Genomic DNA, 25,360 nt, shown 5'->3' with positions numbered 1-25,360 from the left:
AACTGATCAGTTGAACAAAACTTAAACATAACAGGATTTGTTCACGAATCAAGTTGGTTTGTACAAATTCGAGTTCAGAATTTGTACTTCTATAATACATTTCCCAATCATGATGGTGAACAAAGGAATCATAATTTTTTAATCACCAATATTCAGTGATCAATGTTAAAATGAAAGAACTTGTATTTCTTACCATATTGCCTATAAAGTGGCATTTCTTATTCTACAGAGTCATATTCTTCTGACGAAGAAGTGTCCTTTTATCTTGACTGTCCGATAAGTGATACTTTGTATTTTTAATGAGCTTTCTATGCCCAACACCATAATGCTGTTCATTCTGAGAATAGAGATCCGATGTGGTTTCTGCATTAATAGCTTCCATTCTAGCTGCAGGCAAATCTCCTAGAATAAAACAAAGATATGATGCAAGAGAAGTGAAGGCAGAAAATAAGCTCATATCCGTTTGAGTTTTCACCTTTTTGTAAAAATTGGAAGAGAATTTCCTCGACATGATGAGTATGTTTATTCATCAATATATAGCATGGCACTTCCCCAAAGAACCCATGCAATTCAAAAGTTGAGAATTATACCTATAACAATAATAATAATCAAAATTTGGAGCCTAAACACAACAAAAAGCTCAAAAGAACACCTGAATAAACTAACCTATATTTCAAAGAAAACAACTTTCTGTATATAAATGTACTAATTAAAATAACTCACCAGTCAGTCGGTAGCCAAGCGGTTCGGTATGGGTGCTTTGTTCACTCACTCGAATTGACTGCCGTGCTGGTCGGTGGTTCAAGCCCTAGTCTGAACGATCGATCTTCACTTGCTACCGACAACCCGTGTTAGGAATCACACGTTAAAAGGTAAGACCTCGTTAATCCTTGGCTCGCACAAGTTTCGACTTCTGAGGGTTGTCGTTCGTAGGGGTGCGACAGCTGGTTAACGGAAAAACAGATTTTAAACAGACAGACAGAATAATATTTATATTTTTGTACAACTAATTCACACAAAATAATTTCAATACATATCGAATTATTCAGAAAATAAGAGTTCAAAAATAATCACAGAAAAACAGAGTTGACAAAGGCGATAAACCAACAAGAACAAAATTCAAAACACCAAATAAATGTTTTAGGTTAAGGTACGATTTTCCAAACAAAGAGAAATGAGTTGTCAGCGAGAAAGTTCTAGGAAGTGAGACGGTGCGCGTGACGAACGTTTGATTGTGACAAGGATATAGAACCGGTTCTTTTGATACATTTATTGAAAAACGGACCCTAAAGTCGTTCTAGTCGTTATTAATGAAATAGCGTGAAACGAGCGAGTTTAATTTTTCTTTGAAATATAAGCACAACCAAAAATATTCTGATAGCATAAACCTACAGGGAAAACTTATGCTTATGAACTTTCCATTTTTTGCTTGGTAATATATTGAGAATGTTTTTATGAAAAAGTTCTCAGAAAATTACCTTGGTATGTTCTGAGAATGTAATATGAATATATTCTCAGAATGTTCATGAGGAACATTCTATAAACGTTCAGAGTAGTTTTGAGAATGTTCTATGAATATTACGAGGAATATTTTACAATGTGACGATTTAACAGCTTGTGAGAATATTCTGAGAATATTCGTGCTATCTGGGTAGTCTTTTCCTCAAGCATTCATCCAAATGTTGCTTAATTTTTTTTTTGGTACCTTGGGAGCTCTCTGACTTGTCCATTTAGTCCAAGTCTCCAGAAAACACTGCAGCCTCTTGGGCTTATTGCGTTTATTCTCCAATCTTCTCATGACACCCATTCCATCAGTCTCGTTCCCTGTACTAGTTTGTACAGGTTCCGTGTTGGATGTTCGTCATATTCTTCTGGACGTAATTTCTTACGTCCATATTGTCAAATATAGAAAATAATCATGAAATAATTCAGATTCATTAAAGTAAATACATGAATTGAAAGATATTCCAACCTCACTTCAATATTTTAACACAAGAACACTCAGTATTCAGAATTCCATCTTTTAATATTTCAAGTTCATAGACATCGAAATTGATCCGATCACAAGATATAGAATATAAAACAATCTCCAAATACGCAAACTTGTCACAGATTGGATGCTGTGCATTTTACCTCAGTACAGTGACCGGATCAAAGTCGCAATGTCAGCGTATAATTCTTTATAAATATTGAGGGAGGTCAAGATCATTAACAGACAGTATTCAGTATTCATTTGAGTATCGATTAATCATCAGCAATGCAGCACATCTCCTTCTCTTCGAACCTGCTGGGCGGCAGTATAATGTAAGTTTTTGATTGTTTTATTGTATTTTTTTATTAACATTTGAGTATGAGTTAATCTAAAATATATTTTCCGTTTCTGCTACAATAAATATTTAATTAAGTTTTAAATGAGTTCTTTCATTATTTGGGATGAATGAATGAATGGGTGAAACAGCAAATAAAAATCCTCTCGTTAATAGCCAAGCGAGAACTGAGTTGCGACAATATATTGCGTGCCTCTTGTGATTCAGTGCCTCACATTCGCATAATCTGCAGCTGAGGTCTCCGTTGTACAGCCCCATTTTATTCGGGTGCCCTCTGAGCGGACAATGACCGGTTAGTAACCCTGTAATTATTCTGAGCCGATCCCTACTATATTAAAGTAGTTCTTCGGTTCTTTTCTCGGACGGTTCCCTAATGAAGGATCTACTGTATTTGTTGCCAGGTACTTTTGTCCAGTACTCTGTGTGCTTCTTATTGGTCCAAAATCATTGGTTTCTTATCACCCAGAGCGGGTTCAGGACCTATATATGAAGTTGATGATCCGCGTCTAGCGCATTCATCAGCTTCATCATTACCTGTGATTCCTGAATGCCCTGGCACCCAGTACAAAGTTAATTTGTTCCTGTTTGCAAGTTCATTCAGTTCTTTATGGCATTCCCAGACCAGTTTTGATGTCACCTTCGGGTTTGTCAGAGCCCCTAGTGCGCTCTTGCTGTCTGTAAAAATATTGATCCGCTCATTTCTTTGAGGTCTCAATTTAATAAGCCTTGCAAACTGTAACATAGCATACACTTCCGCCTGAAAGACGGATGTGTATAGTCCTAGCGGATAGTTGTAGTTTAAATTTCTATCCGCTCGGTATATTCCAGCTTCCGTTCCATGTTGGTCTTCGATCCATCTGTATACCAGGTGTTTTTTCCAAACATGTTTTCGAGATGACTAATGGTCTTCCACTCTTCACAGCTTATGATTTTGGCCGTGAAATTTGTGTTAAAGGTGTACTTCGGAGTCATGTGGTCCGTGCACATATTCAATATGTGCTGCTCCAATTGTTCCGAAATTTCTGTTGGGTCTGATCTTTTACAGTTCGGTGAGTTTTCTAGTCTGAATTGGCCTATCCTGGCCTCCCCCATTACCACAAGGTGTAAAGGAGGTAGGTAGGTTCAAGTCTTTGCACCTCGCCTAGTTTGTTGATGGCGGTCGCCTGCTTCATCTTTGGCCACCAGACCAGAGATGCGTATGTTATCATGGGTTTAACCACCATCGTGTATAGCTAATATACCATGTCTGGTTTAAGCCCCCCATGTTTTTCCATAGGTGCATCTGGCGAGCATCAGTGCTACCTCCGCTTTCCTCTTCATCCTGTCCAAGTGTTGGTTCCAGGTCAGTTTGGAATCTAGGATTACTCCCATATATTTATTCCCCCGACACTTCACCTCAAAGTTTTAGAGGTCCGAGACCCTCCGTTTCAGTCCTCTTGGTGAATGCTACTATGATCGATTTGGATGGGTTTATGTTAAACTCTTTTTCTTCGGTCGGTGTGTGTTATAATATTCAGGGCCTGCTGCATGCATTCCTTCACTACATTATTGTATTTACCCTGGACTAAGATGACTAAGTTGTCTGCATAGCCCAGTGCTTTATACCCATTGTGGTCCAAGAGACATAATAGCTCGTCCATTACAAGGTTCCATAACAGCAGGGGATGGAACCCCCCCTGAGGACAGCCCCTTGCTACCCTTGCTACCCCTTAATGTTAAAAAAGGCTTCAGTTTTTGAGAGAAGATTTTCAAATTCAAATATGTTCATTTTTTGTTTATTAAGAAACCCAATAGAACTGTCTCATTGGTACAGAAACATCCAAGCTCAATTTTAGCTCCTACCCACACCCCTGTAAATGATATATGTAAATAAATTTGTTTGGATAAGAAGAATCGTGGGTTCTTTTCATTTTTCATGATCACTTTGATGAAATGAATGTCTAATTTCCACTATGACCGGTTTCGGGTTTTATCCCATTATTAACTAGTTAGTTTTTATATAAAGTGAAAGGATCAGTCTTTATAATTCTCACAAATATTTTGATACTTTATTTTGTGCCACCAATAGTAGTAAGAAACAAAGTTCTCAATTTTTTTAAATTACCTAATGCTTTTGTATTCAAAACGAAAGGTGCCATCTTGTATACAGAAATAAACGAACAAAAAATAAACGTAAAAGTTGTTATCTAATCAACTGAAAATTCACGCAAAATCATATTTCACTTCCTTATATATGTATTTCAGTAACACTCCATTGTAACGCTTCGCAGTTGACAAAACTGAAACACATGTTCAAACCAAATGCCTGAACTGTTTAGTGACAAACTCTTGATAAAGTGTTACTTGGATACGTTAATCTTGAATTTTCAACAAATATCAGTACATTCCGTCACATATCCATTATATTTCAATTGAAAGTGTTATATTTTTAGGAGTGATTAATTTTTGGGAAAGTTTTTGGAGTAGTAGAAAAACAAAAACTTTCTTTCCCAAAAATGTATGATTTGATTCACAAAAGTATTCACATCGATAATTATATCGACAACTGGTGTTTTCATGAACAACCACTAAAAACAGGATAGGAAAACGACTAACGACGACAGACGAAGATGGACACAGTATTCACTTCTTGATTTGATACAAACCGTAGCTTGTTCCTTCAATAAAAAAATAACCGAAACTTGATAAAACTCTTGATAAAATAAATGATCTTTTGAATCAACCAATAGTTGTAGTCATATTCCCTGAATGAGTATCCTGGAAACAAGCTTGTGTGGCTGGATTTTATTAAACATTTGTTAATTCATTTAGAAAAAAATCATAATAATTCAAATATGAACAATGATCATAAACATTATTCCTATATAACTTCTGTTTGAGAAAAACAAATATTTCTGATATTTTCAGGTGTGATATGGGAAACAAGCAAATTAAATAGTAGAAGATTCAAACATCTGCCTCCAACAGAATCGATTCAGATGGAGAGGGCTTATCAAGATTATATTAGAAAGATCGAAATTGAGCCCGAAACAGAATTGGGTTGCATCGCTATTGACACAAAAACGGAAGTAGACTTTAAATCCAAGCTTATGCATAAACCGCACAAACGAAAAATTAGAAGATCATTTCTCAATGGATTTTGGGTTCAAATAAAAACCAGTCCTAGTCAGATGCAACTGCATGCAAAAATAAATCGTTTACAAATTGATAATCAGATGTTTGACTGTGTTTTTCCTGTGGTATTGGCACCTATAACTCCATCAAGAAGTATAACTGCTAATAGTGGTAATCAAATGTATTCCAACAACTGATTATTATATGTGTTATGGTTATTAATCTATTTCAGGCATTAAACCGTTCGTTGAGGTGAGCATTGTGCAACTATTACTGAAAAATAGTCAGATTCGACAGTTCAAATATTTCAAAGTTTTGGTTCAAGAATTCCATGTAAAAGTTGATATGGGTTTTATTAATGCTATTATGGAATTATTAGAACAATCTGAGAATTCCGATGAAGACGAGGTAAGTAACTGATTTTATGATACAGAAACATTAAGTACTGAGCAGAAATGTATTTTTCAAATTGAGTGAAATACTTAGTCACTTTTGGCGAAAATGTTTCTCGGAGAAATAAAATACTTTCGAATAGAATGTTGTGTGCCTGTATTATGTGTTTCGTATATTACTTGGTTCGTGTGTACAAGCGTTGGCGTATATGCATAGCAGGGAAAAATTCTAAAAAATGTAAAGAAATCGAATTTTATTCTGTATCTCCAAAACGTTTCGGACATTACCGAATTGTCGAAACACTTTTTGGCGATATTATGCCGTATTGAATAATGTCTCCAAAATTAAATCATTTTTTAAAATTCCAAAATTGAAAATAACTAATAATGTATATCGAAAGTTTTTGAATATCTCAAGAGAGAGATTTTATCGAGTGTGTATGATATACAAATCAAAAATGGAACAATTAGTGGACACAATTGGAGTGTTGTGTCCGCTAATTGTTCCATTTTTGATATATATATATATATATATATATATATATATATATATATATATATATATATATATATACAGATAGGGATTCTATCGAGTGTGTATGATACAAATTAGGAATGGCATAATTCGTGGACACAACACTCAAAAAAAAGGAGGGGCAAACCGCGGACACGTGTTTCTGGCTATTGGCCTCATCAGCGCGGTGCAGCCAAGTGTAAAGATGGGCAACACTTGTTTGCCGAAATCAGGAAACAACACAAACGCACGGAGTCAACAACAGGAGCCAACCGCACATTTGTGGTTGGAACCACGGCTGCACCGCGCTGATGAGGCCAATAGCCGGAAACATGTGTCCGCGGTTTGCCCCCCCGTTTTTTTGAGCGTTGTGTCCACGAATTAATCTATTCTTGATTTATATATATATATATATATATATATATATATATATATATATATATATATATGGATATATAACTATAATATATAACTAATTCATGAATATATACTTGTGATGCACTGTTTGGAACCTTTAATGTATTAATGAATATTTCTATTTTTCCCAACACCAAACCGTTATTTCAATACCTCAACACGTGTTTCGATCACCATGTGATCATTCTCAAGAGGAAGATCAAACTTATCCTATTAACAAAAGTGTCCTTATTTAAGTGTCCTTATTTATATTTATAGATACCTGTTCTAGGTACCTGCGTCATAAGTATCTTGAATTAATTTCACATTATTGCCTTATCTATTAGTCTTAAACTAATTTTACAATGTGTATTTTTGTAATTGTCAGGTAAATTTATTAATTGAAATATAAGCTATATAAAAGCAATTTCACAATATTGCCTTATATACTAGTCTTAAATTAATTTTACAATATGTCCTAATGTAATAGTCAAGTAAATCTAATAATTAAAATATTATATGAGAAAAATATTTAATGAAACTCACAGACAGAATCTCAATGACAAAAAGCGTGAACACTAAACTATTAACATTCGACATGTATGTACTTCAACATACCGATCAACGAAAGTATAAAAAATCATATCAGATGAACTAAAACAGCTTTAGTCAGTGTCAGTTTCAACGCTCATGAAAAATTTCATTTTTATATATTGATTTGAGGAAAATATTGTTGAAATTTATCATCAAGAACTTCGTCTTTGTAAAGTACATCATTTTGCCAAATTTTTCACGTGCAACCCATTTATTTGCTGTGGAATTATATAATTTTCAAATCTGTCATTTCTCAACATGAAAAATGACAAGTCAAGAAAGTCAATACAGTTGTCATTCAGATGGAAATGTAATTATTGTATGTCCTGAAACCAATTCAAACTTGCAGTGCAGTTTTGGTAAACGGATTTTCCAAACGAAGCGTGGTGTTGACATTCACATGAGAAAACAACATCATTCAACCCCTTTTTGTCAAAATACCAGTGAATCTTCAAACGTTAATGAAAATCTTATTTCCAAAAAATTGAATGCTCATTTAGCATACCTGAAACAGAATGTGAGCATTTTGAAGAGAATTCCTAAATCATCCAGGATCTTTGTTGCTGATTCTTTAGCCAACACAATAGACAATTGTATTGAAGCAAATTCTCTGGACATCTGGAAAAAGTTACTGTGTTTCGCCAAAAAAACACATAAAGAATCCATCACTTCAATAATTAAGAGGAATATGAAAAACGCCCACAATCTTTCAAAGTTTCTCCCCAGAAATGTAAAACCACCAATAAAACAAAATAAAAGTGAATATATAATCAATAAAGTTTCTGATGGTGTTATTACTTCGGGTGTACGAATTTTGTCTTCGACTGACTCAATTACTACTTTTGACAATGAAACATTTACGTTACTCAAATCAAAACATCCCTCTGAGAATACCTATCTAGAACTCAACATTCCAGGAAATGGAAATGAAATCCTGGTTCGAGTAACTGAAATTGATGTTTTACGTGCTGTTAGAACATTTCGCACAGGATCATCTGGTGGGCTGGATTCTCCAAGACCTTCACAGTTCCAAGATCTTTTATCGAAAAGCTCCGGATCTAAATGTGAAAAACTCTTTGATATCACTATGTAATTTTTTACTTGCTGGCAGAGTTAATTCGGAAGTAGTTCCAATTCTTTATGGTGCTTCATTACAAGCTTTGAAGGAGAAATGTGGTGGTATAACACCTATTGCCGATGGCACATTTTTTCGACGCTTGGTAGCCAAAATTTCTTATTTCACCATTGAAAATATATTCGGGGACTTGATTTGTCCCGTACAATTTGGATTTGGAACTTCCGGAAGATGTGAAGTAGTCGCTCACGCAGCACGCCGTTTCATAAGGCAGCATCCGAACTCATCTTCAACCATTTTTCTGAAACTAGATTTTCAAAACGCATTCAACGTAATTCACAGACGAGTATTTTCAGAAAGAATCATGAATTTGACACCTCATCTTTTTCACTTCATCGGCCAGTGTTATCAAAAACCAACTTTTTTGAATTTTGGAGACAATGTCATCATGTCGGAAAGAGGAGTTCAACAAGGAGATCCCCTGGGTCCTGCACTTTTCTGCTTATGCATTGATCGTCTGACGAAATGAATTCAAACTGATTTCAACTCTTGGTACTTGGATGATGGGTCTTTAGGTGGTCAACCGGATATAGTTTTCAGTCAGTTCAAAAATATATTATCGTCCTCTGAAGAAATTGGATTGAAATTGAATTTTGAAAAATGCGAATTGTTTAATTCACAAGATGCATCAATAATAGAAAAATTCAACAGATCACTTCCTGGAATAAGAACAATTAATAGGTACGAATTGACTTTACTTGGTGCACCACTTTCAGAAGAATCTTTGGCTGAATGTTTAAGACAAAAAACAACTTCCCTAAATTTGATGGCCTCACATATCAAGAGCCTTCCTGCTCACATTGGATACTTTTTACTGAAGCACTCTTCAGCAATTCCTAAATGAATGTATACCCTAAGAAGTATACCTACATGGCGATGTCGAAACAAATTAGCACAATTCGATTCAGCACTTCAAGAAATCTTGGAACAAATAACCAATAATAACTTCAAAAACGAATCATGGATCCAAGCTTCGCTTCCGATGAATCTGGGTGGTATTGGCATCCGACAATTATCTTCACTTGCTTTGCCAGCTTTTCTCTCCTCCTTCAATAATGTAAAACATCTGATTCATTCTATTTTACCAAATTTCTTCTCTGATATTGATCATTCAGTTTATTTGGAAGGTGAAAAAATATGGATGGAAAAATCAAATGCTCCAATACCTGATAACAAGGCCTCTCAAAAATCTTGGGATATTCCTTTATTGCAGATGCTATCTACAGAACTCATGGTTGCAGCTAAGGACTCCCTTACAGATCAATCTGGCCTCAAAGCTGTAACAACTAAGGAATCTGGCGCCGGCTCAACGCACTTCCCGTTGCTTCGTTGGGAACATTATTAGACGACGATAGTTTCAGAATTTCAATAGGTATTCGTTTAGGATGTTTGATTTATGTTAAGCACCAATGTCGGTGCGGTTTCGTTGTTGATGAAAATGGTACTCATGACCTCAGTTGTAAATTTAGTGCAGGTCGCTTCTCCCGACATTATACAGTAAATGACATAATTGAACGTGCATTGTCAACAGCCAATATCTCTTCTGTGATTGAACCTCTTGGAATTAGCCGAGATAATGGAAAACGTCCTGATGGAATGTCTTTCATCCCTTGGAGACATGGAAAACCTTTGGTTTGGGACTTCATCTGTGTCAATACCTTGGCTCGCTCTTACTTAATTCAACTTCGCAAACATCTGGTGAGGCCGTTGAATATGCTGAAAAAATGAAACAGTGGAAATATTGGTCGAAAACTAATTATAGTAACAGGCGATTCTAGAGCAAGATCATTTCTAATACAACGAATCAGCTTTGCAATTCAGAGAGGAAATGCTACATCAATTCTAGGCATTATTTCTCATTCTCAAAGTCTTGAATTTCTTTAGACCACAAAACTGGTCTGATATAACTAAGTTTCCTGATTCAACAGATTTCTCCCCAACTTCTTTTTTTGAAAATTATTCAAACGTTAATGAGAGTAAATCAGACTTCAATTCTAAAAAAATTGTGAAAGAAGACTTGAAGTTCCCTAACTAACAGTTTCAACATCATGAAAGGACAAATGCAGAAGATGAAAAATGTTCAAACCCAGGAAAATTTTGCAGTGATTCAACAAACAGCCGAATCTCCACACTGTGATCTTCCCGACGATGAACCACCAACATCCGCCTATGTCTGAACCCGCCAACAATTTCGACGAAGTCGCTATTGACCAGGACGCCGAAAACGAGTTCAAGGACAATCTTCTCATATACCCCTTCAAGCTCTTCAGAAGGTCCCACCAGTTTATAAATCCAGACTATTATAGGATGGGCATGTTTCTATCTACATACATGATCGACGGTAGGGCAGTGAACTTGCAGCTAAGGAATCTGCTTAATGAAAACAATTACTTATGAGGCACTGTTTGGAACCTTTGGTGTAGTAATGAATATTACTGGAGTTTTTTCCCAACACCAAATCGTTATTTTTAACACCTCGACACGTGTTTCGATCACCAAGTGATCATCTTCAAAGAGGAAGATTAAAACTAAGAACTAGTGCGAGCTAATCCTATTTATGCTATAAAGGTAACAAACACATACAGGTAAACCATCCAGGCGTACTCACCATACAGGTATACCAACCTAAATTAATTTTACAATTTTGCCTTTATCTATTATTTTACAATATATGTATGATGATGTGGTGCTGCAGGTTTTTCGGGTTTTCCTGCAGCTAAAAAAGCAAATGCGCCACTGGAATCAATGAAGTCGCCCCGGAGCGCCAATTGATTTTTATTGTTGTTTTTATTTTATTTTTATCGTTGTTTTATTAATTAAAAATTATTTTTTGAGAAAAATATATGTGTACCTATATGTTTATTTAAAAAAATTTCAGCTATATGAAAATTAATTTCACAATAATGCCTATCCAAATTTATTTCTGCAATGTGTCCTTATGTATTGTCAGTAAACCCAACAACATTATTTTATTTTATATTAACAAGCTATATAGTATGCTCTTTGGTATAGGTCCGTCATCGTTATTCATAATATTATTGTGTTTTTCTTATTTCTACACTCTCATAGGCATCTAGTTGCCTGTTTTTGTTAACTTGTCTAACTAATCTTAATGAACTGAAGTCTATGGAATGGCTTTGTTGCAAAATATGATGAGCGACTGATGATTTTTCAGGTCTTCCATATTTTAAGTGTGCTATGTATTCCTTATATCTTACTTTGATAGATCTTTTTGTCTGTCCATAATATTTTGCATCACAGTCCTTACATTCAATTTCGTAAATTCCAGACTTTTCCGAATTCTCGACTTCGTCTTTTGGACTTCCCAAAAAGCTCTATAGTGTATGACATGTTTTAAAAACCATCTCCATACCTAGTTCCTTGAAAATCTTTCCAAAGTTCCTCGTATATTGGTGGTATGGAACTGAGATGTATTTATCTTGGTTTTTGTCCTTTCTGAAGGTCGAGATTTCGTTCATTCTTAACCTAAACTTCTTTTTCCTTGTTATGTCATCTACAATACCCATCGAGAAACCGTTAGTGGCTGCTATTTCCTGTATTGTACGCCTTTCTTTTGTGAACCTCTCATGTGTGAGAGGGAAAGTCAAAAGACGATGTACTAAAAAATTCAACCCAGCACGTTTGTGCTGTCCACAGTGATGTGAACTGGCAGGAATATACCTACCTGTACGTGCTTGTTTCTTTTCGAAATATATCGTATTCTGACCCTCCATATTGGCACCTCATTACCAAAACGTCAAGAAATGGTAGGTGTCCCTTATTTTCTAACTCATACGTGAATTTTATTGATGGACATCTATTATTTAAAATGGAAACAAAGTGGTTATTATTCGATTTTTTGGTATCGAATGTCGCGAAAATATCATCCACATACCTTAGCCAAATCCTAGGAAAATACTTCGACTTCTCTTTGGTTTCCATTTCGAATCTGCTCATGAATAGGTCTGCCAGGTAGGGGGACAAGCGGTTTCCCATGGCCGTTCCTTCCTGTTGTTCATAAAAGCAACCTTTTACCTGGAACCGATTTTGTTTAATACACAAATTAGTAAGAGAAACGAATTCATCTATTTCGTTATTATTGAAATTATTTTTCTCTAGTAATTCCCCGAGGTATTGCAAGGTCTGTGGAATTGGGACGCTAGGAAATAAGGAACTAACATCAAAAGAAACCAAAATCTCACCTTCTTGCAGAACCACGTTTTTTGTATGTTGTATGAACTCAAAAGAGTTTTTTATACTAAAACTTGGTTCCGCAATAGACAAGGTTTCAAATTCTTTAGTGAGCCACTTTGCTTTTCTGGTAGGTAGGAGCTCCAATAGCGGACACGATGGGGCGCACTGATTTTCCCGGTTTGTGGATTTTTGGGAGGAAATATAATTTCGACACCGTTGGGTTGGAAACTTGTAACTTCCGTTTCAGTTGAGGGGTAAGTATGTTGTCGCATTTCTTAAGGACGTTTTTTACTTCGGCAATTATCTTTGATAACGGGTTCCTGGACAATTTCGCATACGGTCCGTTAGTAATGAGAGTATTGACCCTTTCGTAGTAGTCCGATTTATCCAGAATTTCTACTTTGTTACCTTTGTCGGCTTTCAAATATGTAAAAAAAACTAACATATAGATCAGACGAAAATGATTACGTACAATGGAATGACTTTCAGAGACAAATGTTTCGGATGATTGAATCAAAATATATCAGAAAAATGTGTACGCTCAATAAGAAATTCAAAACCCTCATATCTAAGCATAAACCGAAAGAAACCACTCCGAAAGTCATAAATATTGTTGAAAATCATTCATCACAATCGTTTGATAAGGAAGAGATCAACCTTTTGAACAACGGTTTGAAATTTGGCATCCCGCCTTCCGGGAAAGTTCTTGAGGATATCGTTGCTAGTGTTGAAAGTTCGATTCAATATATGCCCGATTCCTCGAAGGGACTAGTTCGAGAAAAGGTCAGGAATCAAATCTTCAAGAACAAGATAACAAATAAACGGAAGCATTCAATAAACAACAATAAAAACCAAAAGAAACTTATCAGACGATTGAGAGAAAAGGACGTTTTTTATTTGAAAGCCGACAAAGGTAACAAAGTAGTAATTCTGGATAAATTGGACTACTACGAAAGGGTCAATACTCTCATTTCTAACGGACCGTATGCGAAATTGTCCAGGAATCCGTTACCAAATAGATTGCGGAAGTAAAAAACGTCCTTAAGAAATGCGACAACATACTTACCCCTCAACTGAAACGGAAGTTACAAGTTTCCAACCCAACGGTGTCGAAACTATATTTCCTCCCAAAAATCCACAAACCGGGAAAATCAATGCGCCCCATCGTGTCCACTATTGGAGCTCCTACCTACCAGATAGCAAAGTGGCTCACTAAAGAATTTGAAACCTTGTCTATTGCGGAACCAAGTTGTAGTATAAAAAACTCTTTTGAGTTCATACAACATACAAAAACGTGGTTCTGCAACAAGGTGAGATTTTGGTTTCTTTTGATGTTAGTTCCTTATTTCCTAGCATCCCAATTCCACAGACCTTGCAATACCTCAGGGAATTACTAGAGAAAAACAATTTCAATAATAACGAAACCGATGAATTTGTTTCTCTTACTAATTTGTGTATGAAACAAAATCGGTTCCAGGTAGAAGGTTGCTTTTATGAACAACAGGAAGGAACGGCCATGGGAAACCCCTTGTCCCCCTACCTAGCAGACCTGTTTCATGAGCAGATTCGAAATGGAAACCAAAGAAAAGTCGAAGTATTTTCCTAGGATTTGGCTAAGGTATGTGGATGATATTTTCGCGATATTCGATACCAAAAAATCGAATATTGACCACTTTGTTTACATTTTAAATAATAGATGTCCATCAATAAAATTCACGTATGAGTTAGAAAATAAGGGACAACTACCAGTTCTTGACGTTTTCGTAATGAGGAGCCAATATGGAGGGTCAGAATACGATTTATTTAGAAAAGAAACAAGCACGTACAGGTAGGTATATTCCTGACAGTTCACATCACTGTGGACAGCACAAATGTGCTGGGTTGAATTTTTTAGTACATCGTCTTTTGACTTTCCCTCTAACACATGAGAGGTTCACAAAAGAAAGGCGTACAATACAGAAAATAGCAGCCACTAACGGTTTCTCGAGGGGTATTGTAGATGACGTAATAAGGAAAAAGAAGTTTATAGGTTAAGAATGAACGAAATCTCGACTTTCCGAAAGGACAAAAACCAAGATAAATACATCTCAGTTCCATACCACCAATATACGAGGAACTTTAGAAAGATTTTCAAGGAAGTAGGTATGAAGATCTGAAAAGACCTGAAAAATCAGCAGTCGCCCATCATATTTTGCAACAAAACCATTCCATAGACTTCAGTTCATTAAGATTAGTTAGACAAGTTAACAAAAACAGGCAACTAGATGCCTATGAGAGTGTAGAAATAAGTAAACACAATAATATTATGAATAACGATGGCGGACCTATACCAAAGAGCATACTATATAGCTTGTTAAAATAAAATAATGTTGTTGGGTTTACTACATAATTAATACATAATAATACATAAGGACACATTGCAAAAATAAATTTGGATAGGCAATATTGTGAAATTAATTTTTATATAGCTGAAAATTGTTTTATATAAACATATATTGTAAAATAATATATAAGGCAAAATTGTAAAATTAATTTAGGTTGGTACACCTGTATGGTTGATACGCCTGGATGGTTTACCTGTATGTGTTACCTTTATAGCATAAATAAGATTAGCTCGCATTACTTCTCAGTGTTAATCTTCCTCTTTGAAGATGATCACCTGGTAATCGAAACACGAGTTACAGTTCGATAACCTCTTACATCAGCAGGATATTGTTCGATGACCCGAAGACGACATCAATTATTTTGCTGATATCTGCAAAGTCGGCAATAATTTATATATAAATAGGTGCAATTGATTTGTAATAGCCAGTACTTATATTTCATAGTTATTAGTTGTTACTCTGTTCAAATAAAAAGTTTTTAAAAACCCTTTTGTGTGAACGAGAAATATAATTCACGTGTCGAGGTGTTAAAAATAACGATTTGGTGTTGGGAAAAAACTCCAGTAATATTCCAAACAATTACTGTTATATCAACTCGATTTTGCAAGCCCTGATAGCATGACCACCACTCTACAACTTTCTAAACAGTCTGAGTAAAAACATATCTTCGTACGAGAGAATGACATCTACCCCGGTTATATTTGGAATGTAACGTTTTGTGGAACACTTTCTACATTTTGACGAAAGACGGGAGAGTAGATAAAAATTCCAGGAATGATCAAGAAGTTTTATTCAACACTGGCATCCCATTCGGTCCGACGTGGATTTATAAAATGTTGCATAACATGTAGACTGACTGGATCGATGGTAGACAACGAGATGCGTTAGAGTTTCTAGGTTTTCTTTTGAATGGACTCAATGATGAAATGTTTGAGCTAAATATGTTGGTGAAAAACCTCTCGTTGACTCTGCTTTGAGCAATAATTCAAATAATGTATGGAACATAATGGAATCGAAAAATAAAGGACATCCAACCAGAAGGATCGACTTCAGCAGTACACCGATGAGTGACATCTTCGGGGGGCAACTGAAGTCGTGCATTCATAGCAACGGGGACCACATTACTGATAATATCCAACCTTTCCTCATCGTGCCACTCAGCATTAAGAAAGTGAAGACTGTCACAGATGCGCTTAAGGTACTCGTCTCCAAGAACAGTTTAGAGGAACTGACTTCGTCGAAAACAAACGAGAAGGTCGAAGCGTGGGAGCAAATTACGCTTTGCAAACTTCCCGTTATCCTTATTTTGCATCTGAAGTTTTTGGAATACAGCCACGACCGTTGCACGAAGATTATCAAGACTTTGGATTTTCTATTCGACTTGAAGATTGATTCGACTTTGGTATCGTCGAAAACACAGTCTCCAACAGAGAAACCAGAGTTTGGTTGCATTCGAATACTTCTGTATTCGGATACAGTATCCGGATACGTTATATGTATTCGAAAGCTTTATTCGGATATTTTTCAAATTCAAAGGTGTACTTTGGCACCTTAAAAAATGAGTTATTAGAGTACCTCATATATCAAAAATGTGCAGTAGACCCCACTTGGGTCTTGTTTTCTTCCGTTTACGGGGTTGGGACACCCAAACTCAAAGTTCAGCATCCTCGAAAACGGGGTGAGGTAAGACGGTAAAATCTTTTACCGCGGTAAAATCTTTTACCGCCTTACCTCCCTGAAAGATACCAAGTACCAATCAATCTCATTGAATCGGAATATATGTCGTATGTGCGTGGCCATTTCATAATTTCCATATCAATTATCCATTCCTTATAAATAACCCTGATAAAATTCATTTCATTTGTGAAAATTTTTTGCATCCATTTTTTAAAAACTCTGTATAATTAAAAATAAAATATTCGTTTCAATTTTAGTTGTTTTTCAGTTTTCCAATAATATTAGTATATTTATGACTCAATGGCAATATGTAATTTGTTCAATAATTACCTTAAAGTCTTACCTTAAAGTCTTACTGCATTTTTTCAACGAAGAAATTCAATATTGCTTTGTGTGAACTTGAACTACATATCGAACGATGAATGCGATGATTCATCCAACCCAGTTTACGGTCTGGATTCAGCATCTAGCGTGTAGACGACTTTTTTGATTTCACGGATTCCCAAGATAACCAAGAAGTAGGCACTGTAGGGAATAGTAGTACTATGAACGAACAGGGTACTGAGGGTACCAGTGAATTAGCAATAAAACTACAAAAGACAAAAGAACGAATTTACAAATATTACATGAATACCCAATATTAAAAAAAGTGTCACTCAAGTATAATACATCCCTACGTTCGTCAGCACCAGTAGAAAAACTTTTCTCTTTTGCAACTATGATTGATACACCAAAGAGAAAACATTTAAGTGATGAAGACTTTGAGGTATTGGTACTGACGAAGGCAAATTCAAACTCAAAGGTACTATTAAAGATAAAAATGTCACATCTAGCGAACAATGTGGTAAAAGCTAAAAATATATTTTTTTCACTGAAATGTTCTTTGTTTACAAAATAAATAGAAACAGTTTTTCGAGTTTCTTTTATTTCCAATCTTTTTTTATCACTTTTTGTTTTTGATATTCATTCCTAGTATTTTTACTTTATACATTGAAACACTATTTCAACTAACTCTAAAAGTATCCGTAAAAGTATCCGAAAAAAGTATCCGAATACTTGTATCCGAGTACATTTTTGGGTGAAAGTATATCCGTAATTTTTTAAAAAGTATCCGAATACATTGAAAGTCTCCGTATCCGTATTCGGATCCTTTTTTCCTGTATCCGACCCAACTCTGAGAGAAGCTATACAAGCTATTCGCCGTCGTTTACCACGAAGGCAAAAATGCCAACATTGGACACTACTACGTGACCGATGCCTTTCATGTCGGCAACTACTGCTGGATTAGGTACGACGATTCTTCGGTCAAGACCATGCAAGAAGAAGACGTATTGAAACCCCAGGGAACGCGAGTTCCTTATTTGTTGTTCTACAGGAAAAACGATTTGATCCTATCTAAATAAGGTTGCTGCTTTATGTGAAATTTATGGAATTTATCTTTTTAGTTTTTATAGAATTTGATTTTTTTTGGTTTTAATGAATTTTTTATTTTTTCATTTTGATGTAATTTATGACATGATGTAATAATATAAAATACAGATGTGTTTTTGTTGAAAAAAAAAGTTAAATAAAATTAATTTCCAATATTGCTTTACTAGTATTAAATTAGTTTCACAATGTGTCTTTATGTAGTAGGCATGTAAATCTAATAAAAAATATTATTTTAACAAGCTATTAGGTATTGGTCCATCATCGTTATTCATAATACTATTATGTTCACTTATTTCTACACTGTAGGCATCTAGATGCCTATCGTTGTTAACTTGTCTAACTAATCGTAATGAACTGAAGTCTAGGGAATGGTTTTGTTGCAAAATATAATGTTCTAATTGTTCCTTATATCTTATTTTAGTACATCTTTTTGTCTATCCATAATATTTTGCATCGTAGTCCTTACATTTAATTTCGACTATTACATAAGGACACATTGTGAAATTAATTTCAGGCAAGTAGATAAGGCAAATTGTAAAATTAATTCAAGACACTCAAGACGCAAGTACCTAGAACAGGCATCTATGGTATAAATAAGGATAGCTTCGTAAGTATGATTAGTTTGATCTTCCTGTTTAAAAAAATCTGTTTAAAATCTGTTTGAAATCTGTTTATCCGTTAATCAGCTGTCGTCCCCATACGAACGACAACTCTCAGAAGTTGAGAAACTGGTGCGAGCTAAGGACTAACGCGGTCTTACCTTTTAACGTGTGATTCCATCCTCTTGGTGATCGAAACACATGTCGAGGTGTTAAAATAACGGTTTGGTACTGGGAAAAACTCCAGTAATATCTATATGAATATATAAAAAAGTATGAAGGTACGTGGAATTTCAACAGTTTGAAAGTTTCTTTTGTTACAGAAAAAATTATTTTTGGCTGATATGAAATTATTGAAGGAAGAATTATATTCACATGCTTATTCTCAGTCCATTCAAGAGCAGAAGAGTTTCTATGATTTATTACATTTCTCACCGTTTAAAATTCATATCAGTTTCTCGATGGCAATAGGAGCAAGTTCGAACCAAAGCCCATCAACTCCCGACTTCATTAATGTTTTACTTCAAGGGTTGGGAGTTACACTCACTGATATGCAGGATGTTGTGTTCAAGTGAGTATCAAAACTCAAGATTATACAATAAAACTAAAAAAAAAAACTTTTCAGGTTGGCATACTTTGAAAGAAGTTATACATTTTTGACAAAGAGACAGTTAATCTCCGAAGCTACCCGTCACTATGTGGGTCAAGCTGTCAAGCAACTCTACGTTTTGGTTTTAGGATTAGATGTTTTAGGAAATCCATATGGTCTTGTGATAGGTATTACGAAAGGGGTAGAAGATTTCTTTTATGAGCCAATTCAGGTAAATTCTAACTGAATTAAATATTTGTCAGTTAACTTTGTACATTGGTTATTTTTCAATGAATTTTATACTTTCATTCTGAAACATTTTAATAATCTTTGGGAAAGTGAGGTTTCGGCTTTCTACTTCTGAATCTTTATGCATAAAAATGTGAGATTCTTCCAAAGGCAGAAAGAAAGCAATTTCAAAATATCGTCGTTGTCACTGCAATATCTGCTATGTGAGTTTTTGGCCAATTTGACCTGTTTATCATATAGAAATATATGCTTTGTTTTCTATAAAACGAAAATATGCCATGTGCATATTTCTCTCCAGAAGACCGGTAAACATTGTTATTTAATATCTGCTATGCGAAACACTGAAATGTAATTAATGCTATGTGCTAAAACTAACACATGGCATAAACTTTTACCAAGAATTTACCACGTGACTGCCAGAATTTTTTCACATAGCAGAGATTGCATAACCTCAAAAAGTCCGCGTCATTGGCATTGTTCTCAGTTCAATAATAAGGTCTTGTTTATTACGAATGAAAAATGTGTTCTCGTGGTATATTAATGGTACAAATGGCATCAAAACGTAATAAGGCTCCAAATGACCGCCAATCTGGTAAGTTGCACGTTTTGTCATTTTTGTTGGTTTTGAGTAATGTGGTGTTTCGGTTTTCTCTTTAAGCACCAACTAGCAAGGCTTTTGAAGCTGATTTATCGGATTCAGATGAGGATAATGAACCTCTAAGCAAATTATTGAGGATCAAGACCCCTGAAAACGGGAGTAGTTGCATGTCTCAAGCTGCCCATGATAATTTATCGGATTCAGAGGAGAACAATGAACTATTAAGCAAATTATTATTTAAGAGCTCTAATGAAACTAACCCTCGCAATGTAACTAGTCGTAAGTAGTACCTACTTTTTGTTAGTGCTTTTGTGGGTATACAGTATGTCCGGCAATAGGGTAGACAAGATGACAAACTGACCAAAAATTTCATTTTTCGAGGAAAAGTACTTCTTTATAAAAAGTTTTGGTCGTTGAGAAAATACGATTGTCGATATGGAAGTGATTAAAATTTATAATTATACAGGTTGTCCCAAAAGTTGAAAATTCAATTTTTTACAAGAATAAAGTACCCTAATTTTTTAATTTTTGCGACATTCTGTATACAATTTTTAATTTATTTCATTGACAATCGTATTCTCTCGGCAAGCAAAACTTTTTATAAAAAATTACTTTTCCTTGAAAAATGAAAATTTAGGTCTGTTTGCCCTTTTATCTGTTCCATCGCCGGACATACTGTACAAGGATGTAATACTTACCTACATTACTTTCAACTCGACTTTTAATTAGAACTATTAACTTCACAATAATACGTGTTTTATATTATAGATGAAACAACTTCTGAGGTAGCCAATGCAGATGCCCAGCCGATTATATCATTTCAGGTCCCAGTTAATGAAAATTTTACGCTGCCTCCTGATATTATACTACATGAAATTAAAAGTCAGAACCAAATAATCCCAATCAATGACAAAGAAGTATTGGACAGCTCTGGATATGACGAAAATATTTCCAATCATGACTTTAATGCCGAAATGGAAATATTAGACGAAGAAATTCAAGATAATCTGCAAAATACTGAAAGGGGAATCATTACAGAAGCTAGCAGCAATGTAAACAGGCTGCGTAGATCTCGAGAAGTAACTAAATTAAAAAGGCTAAGAGGTGAGAGCTACATAGGGTACACCCGGTCAAAAAGGGAATTATAAGGCACGACAAAGAAAGGGAGAAGAGATGTATGAAAGGTAGATGCTGTCATAATGAAGCATCAAGAAAAAAGGCAAGCAAAAGTTTTCTTTGTCACCAAGTAACGGAAGGACTAAGAAAGAAATCATTCGATTATTTTTGGAGTTTGCAAAACTGGGATTCAAGAAAATCTTACCTTAGGGGCTTAGTTTCGACGACAGACATAAAAAGAAGAAGAAAGGAAAATAGCAATAAAACTGACAATCGTAAGAAGCAGTCTCATTCCTGTTATCTACCACTGGAAACTGGTAATATCTTGTTTATATTAATAAAATGACTTCATCTCTTATCTGTTATGTTGTTACAGGTGAAAAAGTGTTAGTATGTAGAACAATGCTACTCCATACTTTTGATTTGGGGCGAAATATGTTTGACAAATGGACTAGCAATTTTCATCATACCCAAGTCTCAAGCAACAACCAAGAGAATAAAGACAATGATGAAGATTATGTTACAAACCACGCTAAATTGAATGTAACAAAATCTATGAAAATGCAAGCTCGTCAGTGGTTGAAAGACCTGCCAAAGGTCCCGAGCCATTTTTGTCGGAGCTCTTCAACGAAAATGTACCTTGAATCTGTATTTAGATCAACCCTCCATATTTACAAAGTATACGTTAATTTTTGCACAGAAAGGAACACAAAGCCAGTATCACGTACACTATTTACAACGATATTAAAGTCTGAAAAAATTGCTATTCACCAACCTAGGAAGGATCAGTGTGATCTATGTTGCTCGTGGAAAACAGGCAATATTCCAGACGCAAAAGAATCTGCCTCAGATGAAAATCTAATCATAACAATGGACTTGCAAAGTGTCCTTTTGGCACCTAAGTTAGAAGCTTCTGCTGTTTATTACAAACAGAAATTGCAAATCCATAACTTCACACTTTACGCACTTAACGACAAAACTGTGGATCTTTATGTTTGGCATGAAAGCAATGGAGGTGTAACATCAAACGAATTCACAACTTGCATAGTTCATTATATAGAACAAACTTTTGAAGAGAAAATCTACAAACATGTTGTTTTAATATCCGATGGATGCGGGTATCAGAACCGCAATAAGATACTTTCAAGTGCACTTAATAATTTAGCCAAAAATTTTAATATTACCATAGAGCAGCTGATCTTGGAACGTGGACATACTATGATGGAGGCTGATTCCGTTCATTCATCGCTTGAAGCATATTTTAAGCCACCAATTTATGCACCATGTGACTACATTAGTAGAATGAGGCAGGCAAGGGATCATCATCCATACAGGGTACATAACTTGAACTTTACTTTTTTCAAAAACTACGATAATGTTAAGGGCAATTTCGGTTCAATAAGACCTGGAAGAGAGGCAAAAGTAACGGACATACGTGGATTATTATATCTGCCATCCGGCATCATGAAGTACAAATTAAATCACAGCGATGATTGGATTGAATTCGAAAAACCTCGTCAAAGTCGCAATAAAATACAATCTGCAGAGATTCCATCTGTACCACAGCAACTATATTCAGCTCCAATAAAAATAACAAAGCAAAAATTTGATCACTTACAAGAGTTAAAGAAGGTAATGGAAAGTGACTATCATGCCTTTTATGATGCATTGCCGCATCTTTGAATATTATTTTGTAATTTTGAAATAAAAATTTAGTTTCTAATCCTTTTCTATTGCTTTATTTAAATTTTAACGCAAAACATGATGATATTATTTTCAAAAAGACAACTAGCAACATCTGCTATGTACATAGTAATGACAATTAATCCCTGCTATGTGTAAGTAACGAGCAATATTACAAATTACGAAAAAACCTCACTTCATTTTATGATTTTTGCTTTCAAAATACATTCCGAAACTATTGTGCCAAAATTTCATTGTTTTAAAAAGACTTTAAACTTATATTTATCACAAAGGTCTAGTTTTTTCTTTCTACTGAAAAAATAGTTTTTTCACATAGCAGATATTGCAGTGACAACGACGATAAACTCTTCACAAAGAGGTGTAGATCATGCAAACAAACTGGAAAAAAAGCCCTTTTGAAACAACGACTCCAATATAACGTTTGTTTGAAGGTGATTGACAATGTTTCGTGATGAATTTCACTAGTTCGGACTTCCATTGTCTACTATTTTAAATGATTTGAAATCCCTGAAACAAGTAAAAAAGAATAATTAAAAAAGAATAGTTGAAAATAACAATTATATTAAGCAACAATAAACCTGAAATGAAATGATAGTGAAATAACCTACAAGTAAAAATATAATAATTGAATAAATAAAAATTAAAGAAATGAAAAAGAAAATAATAAAAATAAAAAAGTGTAGAGATTCCAAGTCACGTTAGTTCACGACGTTTCGATGGCCTCTTAGTTGGTGAAACTAAGAGGCCATTGAATGTTCGCATTGCCGAGCACAAGAAGCACACACAGCGAGGAGAAACCAGCAAATCAGGAATAGCAGACCATGTTTGGACCCATCAACACAACATCGAGTGGTCCCAAGCTGAGATCCTGCACAGAGAGGAACATTGGTTCAGGAGAAAATTTAAGGAACAACGTATTCAGCCAGGCCAGCGTAGATATACGAAACATATGGAAACCCATCATCAAACGAAAAATGACCAACTCCCGCCAAAACGGTCATCTCTCACGGAATCAGTGAAGCGGAAAATGGAAAGTATAGAAAGTGAAAGTATTTCAACGACCTATAAAATAGTCATCTCTCGGAGGAATCAGTCCAGTCATCACCCGAAGACGATTGTAGATACCAACAATCGAAACGTCGTGAACTAACGTGACTTGGAATCTCTACACTCTTTTATTTTTATTATTTTCTTTTTTCATTCCTTTAATTTTTATTTATTCAATTATTATATTTTTACTTGTAGGTTATTTCACTATCATTTCATTTCAGGTTTATTGTTCCTTAATATAATTGTAATTTTCAACTATTCTTTTTAATTATTTTTTTTTACTTGTATCAGGGATTTCAAATCATTTTATATAGTAGACAATGGAAGTCCGAACTAGGGAAAGACTTCAATATAAATTTCACATATAGTAAGGGGTATATTCGAAGACTGGCTGTAAATCAAATTATCTAAAAAAACAATTCGTTCAGGCCAGTCTCAACTCACCTGTTAATGGACTGATATCTTTCAGAAAACAACTACTCCTCTAGCTTGCCATGGGATTAGTTGTAGGTGTGTACAGTTGCGATAATGATTTGAATAACATATTTTATATTTCGAATAGTTTACCAAATTCGTGTTATTTTCAATTGTCTTTTCAGGAATTTTACGTACAGAAACGTTGCAGGTTCGTTATAGTTACCATAGTTATGCCTCGACCTACTTATGTATTACTGCAACTTTTTTAGTAACTGCAAATCAAATATATAAACAATTAGATAATAAATGATGATCAACCAATTTGTATCAAACCCGATTCTCACATATGATTACTGTGCATGTACTCTTCGATGTAAGATGTCAACTTTGTTACGAATAAAACGGAACTCTTGGTAATGACTGGTTTCAGTTTGACTACTTGAGGCAACCAACATTTCATGGCGATTCTGCCAGTCCAGTCCAATCACTGTGAAGAGAAAAAACCAACTAGTTAAAAAATGTGTGGAGCAAAAGTTACAAACGAAGAAATACTGCAGATAGAAACTGCTGGCACTGGAACAAATAATGCAAATCAATTCAGTTCCACCGAATTCACACACACCCACGAAATGATAATTCCAATTTTAATATTCATCACAATTGTCATCATTTATTTTATATGCTCGATGGTATGAAAAAATCAATGGAACGGATGAATCGAACTTCGAAGATCTCGTGAAGGTGTTAATCAAACTGAAAAGAAGAAATTTAGAAAGATATACAAAATACAGAACTAAGAAATATCATGAAACCACCAACAATGTTTCACATACAAAATAAACACAACCATCATTTCAAAAATATTAACAGTAGGTATAGA

The 25,360-nt window shown here is 34.9% G+C and overlaps 2 protein-coding genes and 1 pseudogene across 3 annotated transcripts; all 3 read left to right on the top strand.

The window, feature by feature from the left end:
* The first annotated feature begins 5,213 nt into the window (after positions 1–5,213).
* Positions 5,214–19,611, top strand: LOC141483807 (intermembrane lipid transfer protein Vps13-like). 2 transcript variants are annotated; one of them, XM_074178660.1, is made up of 4 exons: positions 5,214–5,609; positions 5,674–5,849; positions 19,081–19,328; positions 19,383–19,611. In XM_074178660.1, exons 1-4 carry the CDS (start codon positions 5,306–5,308, stop codon positions 19,591–19,593), a joined length of 939 nt encoding a protein of 312 aa, XP_074034761.1. In that variant the 5' UTR covers positions 5,214–5,305; the 3' UTR covers positions 19,594–19,611. The 2 variants fall into 2 exon arrangements, with proteins under 2 accessions (XP_074034761.1, XP_074034760.1); XM_074178659.1 differs by having other exon boundaries at positions 5,214–5,612; positions 19,383–19,608.
* Positions 15,562–17,816, top strand: LOC141483806 (ubiquitin carboxyl-terminal hydrolase 10-like; annotated as a pseudogene).
* Positions 19,612–19,614: 3 nt separating the features above from the next.
* On the top strand, positions 19,615–23,037 carry LOC111509845 (uncharacterized). Its single transcript, XM_074178661.1, has 4 exons — positions 19,615–20,187; positions 20,254–20,472; positions 20,962–21,626; positions 21,686–23,037. Exons 1-3 carry the CDS (start codon positions 20,115–20,117, stop codon positions 21,339–21,341), a joined length of 672 nt encoding a protein of 223 aa, XP_074034762.1. The 5' UTR covers positions 19,615–20,114; the 3' UTR covers positions 21,342–21,626; positions 21,686–23,037.
* Positions 23,038–25,360: the final 2,323 nt, after the last annotated feature.

Source organism: Leptinotarsa decemlineata, unplaced genomic scaffold (genome assembly GCF_025532065.1).
Source record: "Leptinotarsa decemlineata unplaced genomic scaffold, Ldec_3_MD MMD2_tig00004274, whole genome shotgun sequence".
Taxonomy (NCBI): Eukaryota; Metazoa; Arthropoda; class Insecta; order Coleoptera; family Chrysomelidae; genus Leptinotarsa; species Leptinotarsa decemlineata.
Note: the sequence above shows the minus strand (reverse complement) of the source record. Positions and strands in the feature narration are given on the sequence as shown.

Excerpts from the sequence above, each read along its gene's own strand:
- LOC141483807 (XM_074178659.1), top strand. The coding sequence starts at position 5,306 with ATGGAGAGGGCTTATCAAGATTATATTAGAAAGATCGAAATTGAGCCC. Across the intron at positions 5,613-5,673 it reads AAGTATAACTGCTAATAGTG|GCATTAAACCGTTCGTTGAG; the intron begins GTAATCAAATGT and ends AATCTATTTCAG. Across the intron at positions 5,850-19,080 it reads AGAATTCCGATGAAGACGAG|AAAAAATTATTTTTGGCTGA; the intron begins GTAAGTAACTGA and ends CTTTTGTTACAG.
- LOC111509845 (XM_074178661.1), top strand. The coding sequence starts at position 20,115 with ATGTGTTCTCGTGGTATATTAATGGTACAAATGGCATCAAAACGTAAT. Across the intron at positions 20,188-20,253 it reads TCCAAATGACCGCCAATCTG|CACCAACTAGCAAGGCTTTT; the intron begins GTAAGTTGCACG and ends TTTCTCTTTAAG. Across the intron at positions 20,473-20,961 it reads CCCTCGCAATGTAACTAGTC|ATGAAACAACTTCTGAGGTA; the intron begins GTAAGTAGTACC and ends TTTATATTATAG.